We start from the raw sequence: 12,815 nt of genomic DNA on the forward strand, positions 1-12,815 counted from the left end.
GGTGTAGGCTCCCGTGATGGGAGGAGAAGTGATGAAAATAATCAAGAAAAAAATACTGACTAGGAATTTTAATACTACAATTAGCAGTGCAAACGTAATGCCCCCTATATTCATAGAGGAAATGCGTTTCTTTGTGAACTGGTGAAAACAGCAATCACACAGATAGAAGCACGGACCTCCAGGACTAATTCACGAACACTGTGATGAAATAGTCATGCTCTGTGACCATGCATGACACAGATGCCCAGACCAACTTAGTCCATTCTTTGCAAGGACTCTTTAAAACCTCATTTTCAGATTCTTGACTTTTAAAAAAGGAAAAGGAGGATTGTCAATTAACTCTCAATTAGTTCAGCTACTTTAACTTAAAAGTGTCATTAATTGAAAAAACTATTTTCCTTTTAAAATAATATATCGAAGTCAAATCAAAAGAATGAAGATATGTCCACATACTTCTCTCCATATAAAATATTTTGTATCTCTCAAAACCAGTAAGGTAGCTGACTCTAATCAAATGTATTTTCTGAAGTTTAATCTGCTCCTTGAATTGTTTTCCTTCCACATTTGTGGGACATTTCCTTATCCTTACCAGAAACATGAAACTATTCCTATTGCAGCAAATGACAAAGAGCTAAACAGAAGCCAAAGGGGAGAAAAATCAGACCTTTAATCTCTTTCATAATCTGAGTGCCCCGTATGTGTTTCCTACCATTTACTGAGCCAGTGAAGTTAGGTAATAAAGTGTTCTTAACCCATGTCTGTTTCCTTGGATCATCTTCAGGGTTTTGTTGCCAAGAAGCAATGGAGTGGATCGTGACCTTCTGTACCAGTAATTTTGTCTTGAGGGAGTTTAAATTGATTTTCCACATCTTTAAATTCAGAGATCCAGAGGGGTCTCCTATAGCAACCTTCTAACAATGGTATGAGGGGCTGACTGCACAAAACAGGGACGAAGAGGACTTCTGGAGCAATCAAAATCATATTATTTCAAAGATGGGGAAGGATGAGAAAAATAATGCTTTAAAATATACAAAGGAAGTAATCTAAGATCTACTCTCTATACAAAAGGATGACTGAGGAAAAAAAATGAGTTCAGTCAGCATCGAAGACATTTTTAGACTTTCCTCAAATGCTGTGATAGTTCACACATCCAAAGACTCAGACAGTTTTAACATAACTTGAAGGAGAACATACAGCAACTGACTGAATCTTCATCACTCCCATCTAGACAGTCATCATCTCCATCACATTTCCATCGAGCTTGGATACAGTGTCTGTTTTTGCAGCGAAATTCTCCAGCCTTACATATGTGACGTACCACTTCTCCAGGATTAACTAGGGTTAAAAAAAATCCAAGATACATAAACATACTAGATATATTCAGTTCATTAACATGTAAGTTTTGTCATAATAACAAAGTGCTGATTTCATTTCTTTTGTAGAAAATATGAAAACATCTTAACATTGTAGTGACAACCATCTCTGGAAATGAGAAAATTTTAAGTTTTTCTGACAATAATTATTCTACTAAGAATTCTAAAGATTCTTTTTAAGCAACTGTCACCAAAATGATAAATCACAACAACAACAACAACAACAAAATACCACCTTATTTTTGTGTTGAGTTTGCAGTGTTACTTTTTAATGAGCTTTCACTCATAATCTGAACTCCCACCATGGTAACCTATGAAGTAGGCATGGTGGAGAAGTTACTACCTCCACCTTAAAGATAAGCAGACTAAAAATTAATCTAAGTGAAAAGACAAGGGACTAGCACACAGCTTTGACGGCTGTATTTACTTTGTTGGTCTGTAAGTGCAGAGGGGAAAAAAAAACTCAGTTCTGGTTAAGGATTCCAGAAAGTACTCAGTTAATCAGAACAATCTCATTATATATCCAGATTCTGTGGAGTCTTTTCTCGACGTATTCCATGTTCTCTAATCAAATGTCAGGAATTCAGTTAATTAAGATTTATTCACAAATTCAAAGTGTTACTATTCTTCTGTTCTCTTTGAGTAGATTCAACAGAGTCTACAAAGAGAAGGGAATACGTGGCAATAGCTAAAGTAAATGATTTGTGTTTCATGGACTGAAAAAGGCGCTGAATTACCAAAAGCTGGTTTACTGCTAGGAGAAACAGAAGCCAGTTTTTCCATCCCAGTTCTAATGGCTTTAAACTTTATTTTGGATAACTAGTTTGGACTGACGAACTGCCACAAAACCTATATACACTCTAATAACAAGGGATACTGAGAAAACATATGTGGCATTTCCAGAACACTTTGTGTTTCACTCCGTTAATCCTTGTGTCTCCCCTGCTGCAAAGAGTGGGAGAGGGAATGTGACTCTGAACCATAACTGCAGAGACCCTGCTTCAGAGAGCTACGTTGCAAGGCACAGGCATGTGGAGTATGGGCTGGACGAGGAAGTCCATCCAATATAATCCAGATTCTTATTGAAGTCCTTAAGGGTGAAAAATAGTGTGGTTAATGAGCTATTCTATTAGATCAGAGGTAATCCTGCATGTCCTCTGTCACCTCTCAGACAAGCAGACATTGTACAGGGGTTGACAGTAATTTTTCTTCCCTGTTTAATCTTTTTCAATAACAAAATGCTGATGCAGCAATTTCTCTAATGATGTCACTCTGTAAGATCTCTTGAAAGTAACACATTTTGTAAAAAAAAATACATATATATATATACATACACACAAACACACACACACACAGAGAGAGAGAGAGAGAGAGAGAGAAAGGGAAAAATAGGAGAGAGAACAAATCTCAAATAGGAAATGACCATAAATAAAAACAAAAATGGGAGGTCACTGGGCCTTCTACTCCTTCCTAGAGTGACTTTTTCTAGCAGCTGCTGAGAATGAAGATGAGAATGAAGACACAGTGGAGGTGTCCTTTGGGATGGGTCTGACCATCTCTAGAATCAAGCTTTTCTCTCAAAATCTCTAGACTTGATCATTAAAAATACACAGACTTCCCTTATTTTGAGTTTCCTCTGCTCAATTAGACCTTGAGATCTTTGAGGGCGGTATAGTTTCTTCCTCTTCTTCTGAGCTGGAACTCAATGAATAGTACTTTGATTAACTTCCACTCTATAATCATTAAGTCTGATAGCCAATAGTTTCTCAAAGTTTTTAAAAACAATCTCTGTCAGACAGGAAACCTGATTTGAGATGTAATAAGCTTCCTCCAGCATTTAAGGTCAGCTTTACGATTTTCTGTAGTCTCTCCACTGTTTATGTCAAAGACATAGTAAGTCGATTCTGTTTCACAGGTTGAGGATTGAAAAACCCAAGAAACCATTGGTTCTCTTCTGATAACAGTCCCACCAATTTAAAAGGCTTAGCTTTCACAGTCATTTGATCAAATAACTCAACCAAGTTTTAAGGAATGATAAATATCTATATGCAAGAGTGGAATTATAGTTGCTTCTGAATAATTATATCTACATAAAAGAAGATTAGTCCAGGGAAAGACAAACTACCCCAGGAAATTGGTATTTCTAAACCAAATATTCTTTAAAATAATCAAATTCAAGATAAGGTCTTTAAGTCCACTTAGAGGTCAAATGTTTTCAAGTGATATTTAGATCATTATGGAACGAATGCAGATAGGAAGAATTCTCAAACTTGTTTTAAACATGGTTTCAAACACACATGGGTAGTCAGTTATTTTCAAATAATTGGTCTCATATAAAAGTGGTGATTTTCAAAAACAGATGATGTCATGTCTAAGGTTTCATTTTCATTTTTCATAATAGGTTGTGAATAATTGCTTGAAAACCAGTAGAGCTAACCTCCTGAGATAATTTCGTCTTTTTCTATTTACTGCTTCTGATAATGACTGACATCATTGTCATTAATATCTATAATAACAGATATAATAAAACATTCAAAACTACTTCTGACTTTTGAAAGTTTGTCTACAACTCCTCTAAGCCCTGTAATTTGTTTGAGAGGCATTTCTCCATGGTGTTTCTACATGTCTTGTGCCAGCTTTTATTCTGGACTTTATTTTTCAAGGATGTTGATATGACTAACAGCCTTCGAAGACAAACATAGTGCTTCCTTTTAGAGCAGAGAGTAGGTTTATTCCTTGACCAGGACAGTAAAGATAACGTCTCCCTTCAGGGCAAAGGTTGGGCTGATTTTCTAGCAGACTCTTAGGCTCAAGGTTCTTCAGCTGTGATACAAACTCACTGTGGGTGCAGCATCCACCTGGGCCTGTCTGGGCAGGGTCCTCATATGATGTGGGGGTGGGTGGGGCAAGGAGAACCAATGGGAACATGAAACGTATACTGCCTGCCTTGCCCTGAGGGAGAAAATCCTTTGTGTCTGATCCAGACACACGCTAACATGTTAGTGTGCAACTAGCGTAAAATTTCAGACCCTCCATAATTCTTGACCTGTTAGTAAAGGATGTTTTTAGGATGCTGAATTCTGATTTGCAAAGTCTCCTAGGTCATTTGACATCATTAAATTTACTTTAGCCCTGACTCAAGTCTTCCAGGTGAAATCAGTAGCCATGTCACAGAGAAAACATGTCATGAACACTGACTGAGTTTGTTCAGGATGCATAATGATAAAAGACAGGTTATTTTTGCTCTTACAACGCCCATTATCAAGACAGCACTTAAAGTGATAGGTGGTAATCTGGGTAAGATGGTAGCTGAGACCTCCCAAGGCTTTTCCCAGCATTGACCTAACTACGCAATTGGGTAGCAATGTCATCTGTGGTACAGCCCTAGCTGACGGACAGGCAATCTACTAACTGTCGCAAGAATCAACAAGATGACGAAGCACGTATATTTGCCATCATATGAGAAAGTGAGCAACATCCATAAAAACATGAGATTAATGTTCTGTATACCTTGTACAAACCACTTATCAAGGAGTTATTTTATAATTAACGTTTATATATCTAACGTTTTCACTTGCAATTTTTGGGACAATGTCACATACAAAACAGAACTATGCCTAGAACAGAACAAAGTATTGAGTAGATGTTCAAAAATATGTGTGGCCTGACTTTCTGGAATTAGCAGAGATTGATAATTCTACATTACAGCTGTTATTGTAGTGAGAGATTCTGTCTCTGGAGACTGACCACGCTCTCAGGAAAACACGATTACTTCAACCAGCTCCGCAGCTAATGCCCTTCCCTTATCGTCCAAGAATGTGAATGAAGTTGGTTTAATCTAAGGGAAAACAGACTGATACTCAGATAGAAGGAAAGGAAGAGTGATAAAATCCCCCCCAATCAAAAAAGTGAACACACAGGAAAAGCTCCATGCACGTCACTTTGCTCCCATACTTAACGTGGTGGAACCCACGTTGCAGCTGGGTGCTTAGGCATGGCCACCTATTGCTTTCAGTATATTAACAAATGCTATAATTACAAGCTTGGTTTCAGGGTTGTGCTTCACCCTGTGAATTGAAAAGGGATGCAAAACCTGTAATTCTACTCCCAGGGTCACTTCTAGTAAAAATACTACATTATCTCACCGGTAAGAAAACTGACAAAGGAATAAACAATCCTTTAATGTAACCAAGATCAGAAATAAAATGGCATGAATCATGGCAGTCCTGGCCAGGGACTGCCAGTTCTCACACATCCTATAATTCCTGCAGTTAGAGCACGGGAGTTGGAAGGTCGCTGCATGACTCTTCAATACACTGCACAGGGAAATAGGTGCTCTAGAATTATTTTCTTCAGTAAAAATTGGTAAGAGTGGTTGTCAGAGTTAATGTTCAGATTTTAATGAAATAAATGAAGAAATCTTACTAATGGACTGTTTTGGTTTTACTTTAGTTTGGAATCATATATTTGGATCGCAGCTCAGTGACTGGACTTAATACGTATGTTCTTGACCTTGGTTTAATAAGCTGTTGTGCCCATGAACCTGTGCCTACGTCTCTAATTTTGCTTTTCTTTTCAACCCCAGTGTGGTCATCTATTCTAAACCAATTCTTGTCTCCTCTCTGTTGATCTTGTGCTGTTGACTGTATCAAAATCATGACAACGTAGTCATAAAAGCATTAGTCTCAGTACAAAAAAAATAAAATTAAGTTTCTCTACTGTCCCTCTGTGTCTCACGTAAGGACATATTTATTTGTTTAACAAATGGCTTTTGCATTTTGGGAGTACAGAACATCTAACTATCCCTTTACTCAGGCAGGGCAAGAGAAAAACCTCAAAGGAAACTTGAAGTTGTAGTTTGTTGGATGCCTCTGTAGAAGCTTGCCGAGACAGGAAGGCAGGGTGAAAAATGTCGCTATGGGTTTTGGATTTTCTCCTTTAGATCACAGCAGGATGACCTTTCCTTAGACAGAGTGGTCTTCTGAGCAGCCAACCTAAGTGGTACATAATCTTCTGTGAGTTCCCATGCACAGAAGGCCATAAATATTCATCTGGATGGGGCTTCTCAACTTTTTACTGCCTTCAACTTTTTACTACACATTAGATTGCACATATCCTAGAACATAAGGCTTGTCACAGCTGAACAGATAAATGGCTCAGCCAAAGTAGAGCGCTGTTTTTGACAGCAGAATATATCTGGTGTTCCAGAAGGTGAAGAAGGTCACAGAGTACCAGTGACATATAATTGCACAATGCCACCCTTGGATGACCAATATTTTGGCCAACGTTTAAGTTGCTCTCTTGAGAGTAAGGCATATGGGAAAGTTCTGTTCTCTTTCTCTTCTTTTCTTACTTTCTTTTTTTTTAGGCTACTGAAGAAGCATTTCAAGAATTACTGTATTACTGTCTCATTAATTTAGAAAAAAATATCCTACTATCTTAAAAAATGGTGACTTTTTTTTTAGGAGCTTAACTTACTTTCTTGGGGTTATTCATGTGCTCATTCATTCATTTTCCGTGTTGTTATTTTCCCTACGGCATTCAAGATAAATTAAAAAACAAACAAGCAAACAAAACTCACTTGATAATTGATCGACTGGCTTTACAAATGCTTCTCCAGGGCAGTAAGTTCCCAGTTACCATGCCACACCGGGCCTCATTTCTCATCGCAAGAGGATCTGACCACGAAACACAAGATTCCCAAGGACAAAGAGTCCAGCCTACTCTCTCATTCTTGATTCCTTCCAGGCATGGCATTAAAATTCATCCTTAATCAATCATGGAGCACGCCAGTATTTCTCTGCTGGGTGAATGCCTCTTCTGGCATTGCCTTATGCTACAAGTTCATTGAGAAACAACCGTTGGTGTTTAATTCTGGCCTGACCATCTGTCAATGGGTTTTTGTTGATTTGATGCCAATTCAATGGGGATGACTGCAACCAGGATGATCATATCTCAATGGTTGCAACATGTATTTCTGTTTTGCTTACAGATGTAGACTTAATACAGATTAAACAGTTAATCCAGTTGAGACCAGCTCACAAGACTATAATCTAGGCTGAACTGAGTCAGAAGCCCAGAGGAATCAGCATTAATGAGAGGTTAGTGACACACTGATATTTGTTTTGCACTATACTCTGCAACCGTGAATTCTATTTGTAATCCTTTTGCACTTTCCTCATCTGCAAACTAAGGCTAAAATAGCCTTTAAAAAAACAACTTTACTATTAAATGATTTGAAACTGGAATAATTTATATAATCATACTTTGAGTTCTTTGCAATAAACGAGTTGCTTTATTATTTCTCATCTTTTCCCACTACATTTGAAAGGAACCTAGACAAGATGCATGCCATATTAAAAATCAAGTAAAAATTTTAACAACCAAATACAATCACAAATTCTCAAATAAAAACTCATTTGTTTTTGGTTGATTTAACATTGTGTAGTATAACAAGTATAGATACTGTAATCTTTCTTATACTCTTTTAATGCATTGGGGTTACTCATCAATGAATCATAGATATTAAAATGACACTGAAAGTCTCAGAAAAGTTTCCTCTAACTTTCATCAGATACATAACCACACATGTACTATCATGATAACAAATTTTCTGACGTCAACTACAGGACCAACACTGTGTATAGTATTTCCTTACAAGCTAAAAGTCATCTAATTTTTATTTACACAGAGATATCCAGTGATAAATATTTCATATATAAATATCGATATAGGTATAGTTATACCAACTCATAAGGAATCTATAAATTTTAATGGGCTATAAAAATGAAGGAAATAGGAAACAAATTCAGAGGCATACAATACAGATAATTATGATTCACACAGTCAAAATTAAAGAACTGGTTAGAAAATTTTAAGCTTTAAAAGCCATCCAGATATAAGTACCTGATATATTTGCTCTCCCTCCAGATTCCCATGATAAAAACAAAGATGGGGGAGGTGGGTATAGCTCAGTGGTAGAGCACATGCTTAGCATCCACCAGGGCCTGGGATCAATCCCCAGTACCTCCATTAAAATAAGTAAACAAATTAAAAAAAAAAAGCCGATGAAGAATGAAAACTCACAAGATCCCTCAGAATTCAGCCTCTTGATCATTCTATTGACACTATTATAAGGGAATTTTGACTGTTTTGCAAGACCAACAAGACTAGATTTAAATATGTAATCAGAAGCCTAAGTTATGCCACTAGAAATTAAATAAACTTGCCTATCTTTAGATAGGAAGAAAGACCCTTTGATCCTTCAGTACTGACTGTAACGTCTGCGCCTACCATGAAAAGGAAACATTGCAGTGTGACCTTCCATCCTTGAGAGTTCTGCAGGTACAGCAAAGGTAGCATGAGAGCTGGTGGAGGTCCACAAAGGTTACCATTTATGTGTACGTGTGTGCATTTCATCTGTTCAAACATTAGATTCGTTCAGCTAGAGTAGCAAAGGATTTCATTTTGTACCAGAAAAATAATTTTAGATGAATAGTAGAAACTAAACTAGGAAATATAGATAAACCATACCTTTATCTCAATAGCTAAGTTAAGATTTAACCTAGCAGGCAACTGGACAGACTTTATGTTGTTCATAGCAATGCTTAATCCCTGTCTATTGACAAACTATGGGTCTTGGTAGATTTCTTCTCTTCTGATGTAAATCAGTAACAAAATAGAAATTACTAAATAATACCACAGAACAAAGAAAGGAAAACTATCTGGTGAATCAAAGAAAGTATACCTCAGAGAATTATTTTCTACAGGAATTGTCTAACAGGCAATTAAAAAAAAACACTACAAATAATGGGGAAATCTTGCACAGAGAGGGAAAATTCATTTTTGTGCTCTGAAGTATATTATCTCAAAATTGAATAAAACAATATTTCTAGAACTTATAAGAGAAAATTTTTGGTCAATAATTAATATCCAAAAGAATTGCTATTTACATATAAAGGCAAAGGAGACATACTTGGACTACACAAGAACTCCACAGTAAATATCCTTTGTAGTGTTCTTGAAGAAGTCGCTTAAAGTTATACTCCATCTATCCTATCCATCAGTGAAAATTAATAAATAAATAATGGGAAACTAAAAGTCTGAGTACTAAGCAGTACAATAAGAAAAACACTGATCCAAGTCTAAAAGAAAATATTGTAATGTTGACCAAGCTATAAATTTTAAAACATTTTTAAAGAGACTTCCTATTTGATAGTTCAAAATAATATTCCTTGTCAGAAATTCCAAATTATAATAAGGACTGAAATTGAAGAAGATGAAGAGAATACTATAAAGGAAGTCAAAGTCCTCGTCTCAAATAGTCGAAACTCAAAAGAATAGTAATAGAATTGAAAACTGGTGGTGTTATTCCAAATGCTTCAAGATGTAACAGTGGGCTACATGGTAAAACACAGAAGGAATCACAAACTGCAAAGTAACTCACAAGCAGCCTACAATAATGCTTCAGAAATAATGCTAGACATTAAGTAGGAAAAGAAGACAAATAATTCAAAAAGCAGTCATTAAATCATATTTATAAAATCATTTAGTTACATGGAAAAATCATTATGGTCATCTTAAGTAAAAACAAGGACAAAACAAATTATGCTGTAGTATGATCCAAAATTTGTAAAGTACAACATAATTAAGAGTTCCATCTCCAAAATGAAATAACTTAGGGTCTGAATTACAAATGTCCTACTTACTAATTACATGAACTTTGGAAAGTTATTGACCTCTAAGTCTAAATTTTAAGTCATAAAAGATATAGTAATCGTATCTTTCTCATATGGTTATTTTAAGGACTATGAGAATCATGAACACTTTTTACAAAATGCCACATCTAGTAGAAGAATTCAATAGATGTCACCTACGATTATTACTGGTAGTAGAAACAATAACCTCCTAGATGTTATTGATCCTGATTCACATTAAATGTCCTAGTAGTTTATTGTTGAACAGTGACATTATAAGTAGATTTTTCATTAATTTTTTAATACTTCTCAAATTTTACTGTTTATTAAATCAGCTTTAGAAATTACTTTTTAATTTTTCAGTCCACATATTTTTTTTTCTCTAGAAAAAAGAAGACATCACAGATAAGTTGACATCTTCTTTATTACACTTATTTCTCCTTCTGCCTCTCCAGAGACAATCATTGTAACTAATGGAAGAAATATATGAAATATTTATTTAACAATTTGTGAGGGTTAATTTTAATGTGTCGACTGGGCCCAGGTGATAGAGTGCCCAGATTTTTGGTCAAACATTATTCTGGTGTGCCTGTGCGGTGTTTTAGATGAGATTAACATTTGAATCAGAATATGATGTTAAAGCAGATTGCCCTTCGTAGTGTGGGTGGCCTTCATCCAATCAGGTGAGGGCCTGAACAGAGCAAACAGGCCTACCTTCCCGCAAAGAAGAGGAACTCTTCCTGCCTGACTGCCTTGAACTGTGATGGTGTGTTGACACTGTTGCTTTTTCCCTGCCTTTGGACTTGAACTGAAACATTGGCGCTTACTGGGTCTCAAGCCTACCAGCATTCAGATTGGAACTACACCACTGGCCATTGGCACACCTGAGTTTTCAGCTTGCTGACTGCTGATCTTAGGATGTTTCAGCCCCCATAATGGCAAAAGACAGTTTTTTATCAAAAATCCTTTTGTCTCTATATATGTACATCTTATACGTACACAATTATGGATTAAATCATTCCAAAAATATTTATATAGTACTCAATATATGCATAGCTTTGTTGCTGATATTGTGCTAAGGGACATGATGTGTGTAGACAGGACAGATTTCAAAAAGGTGACACTGGAAGAACAAGATGCAGTATATTGAGGAAGGTCAGCAGAAGTGAATAAAGTACTTTTAATCCAGGTCAATCAGTCCAGTTAGTTCTCTACTTTGATAAAGTAGAGAAATTCCCCAGAAGTCTCTTTTTTGCCTCCTTCTTTGCTCTTCATGACCAAATACAGATAAGTGAGCTTTACTAAGCTATTTAAAGTAATCTGAAGCCTATGGCATTCATCAGCATATCATCTACATAACCAATAACCACACATTTTTAGTTATGACTACCTTTGGCAAAGTTCCCTAACAATTTCAAGAAATGTTTTCTTTTGTGGCATATACTTATTTATACTTTCCTATCAAATTAGATGCAGCGGTGACAGGATTCTCAGCAAAACTTCATCACTATCGTTACTCATCTGTGTATTAGACATCAATTCAGCTAATTATTTATAGTCTAAAAAGTACACCTTAGTAATGATCTGAAATTTTCTTTCCAAGTTTGATTTTAATTCCTTTGGTTTCATCGGTTTCTGTTCCTCAAAAAGACACACATAGATATGTAACAAGAAAAGACACTTACATGTGCAAGTTGTCCCGTTTTCATCCAGAAGTTGATTATCGGCACAAGCACACACCCGGCCTCCTGGAATGGCCAAGCACAGTGTACTGCAGCCCCCGTTATTTACTCGGCACATGTTGTCACCTGCAAGAGGAGGGAGCCAAATGTGTCAGACAACTCATTCCATACAAAGTTAGCCAGGTCAGGTTCATGTTCTTTCTAGGAGAGGCGAGTAGACATAAAAATGCACACGTATAAATACCGTGTATATTACATATTCGGTAATGTGATCAGTATTCCTGCTGAATCCTGAATGGAATTCAACAATGTCTGAAACTATATCATGCACTGGTAGTTTAGAGGAACTTACACATTGGATGGAGGACAGAGAGGTCTGTGTGCAGACAGGCAAAAGGAAGGAAGAAGGACAGAGTTGATAGAATGGTGTCTGTCCGGGAGAGTTGCCCAGAACAGGCCCAGTGTATGTAAGCATGAGTTCTTTGGAAAGGAGACCACCAGCACTCGGAATATGCCTTTGGATCCCAAGTGAATGGAAAGCAAACAAACAAATGCTGAGGAAAGGGGTGGGATTTTCCTTCCTCTGTTGCAAGAGTACAATGGCATGTGAGTGCACTGAGGAACACAGGCTATCTGTGGAGGCTTAAAAATGAGCAGCCTTGGTGGTACCAGGAGAAGGTACAATGCACACAGGTAAAAGTGTTGTCCCAGGGGACCTAAGCAGCAGAGGCACTGATGAGGCATGCAACAGCTCTCAATAAAGCAGGCCTGAGGGGAAACTCTTAAGACATTATTCATGAACATATGGGAGACACCCTTGGAGACGTAGATAAAACTGAAGTGAATTCCTGAAGAGTCTAGAGAGTCTGTTTTATAAAGGGGAAGGTAAAAGTAAACAAAATTTAAGTAGTGACCATTTTGAAGCCATTTATTGCTACAAGTTGGAGAGGCAAGGAAGAAGCTACATGTGTGTAGAACGTTACCAAGAACGCTACACCACCAGCACTCCAATGGGCAGTGTAAGTGCCAGGACCAGTTTAGACTGTGCTGCATTTTTCAAGGTA

General features: G+C 36.8%; 1 protein-coding gene across 4 annotated transcripts in view; it reads right to left on the reverse strand.

Moving 5' to 3' along the window:
* The window catches only part of LRP1B (LDL receptor related protein 1B), a 1,592,931-nt gene that overhangs the window by 652,607 nt on the left and 927,509 nt on the right, over nt 1–12,815 (reverse strand). For all 4 annotated transcript variants that reach the window (XM_064484732.1, XM_031451350.2, XM_064484731.1 and 1 more), the window contains exons 15-16: nt 11,755–11,877; nt 1,195–1,335 (exon numbers count right to left, since the gene is read on the reverse strand). In XM_064484732.1, the coding sequence (XP_064340802.1) occupies nt 1,195–1,335; nt 11,755–11,877 (264 nt within the window). The remainder of the gene's footprint in view (nt 1–1,194; nt 1,336–11,754; nt 11,878–12,815) is intronic.

Source organism: Camelus dromedarius, chromosome 4 (assembly GCF_036321535.1).
Source record: "Camelus dromedarius isolate mCamDro1 chromosome 4, mCamDro1.pat, whole genome shotgun sequence".
NCBI lineage: Eukaryota > Metazoa > Chordata > Mammalia > Artiodactyla > Camelidae > Camelus > Camelus dromedarius.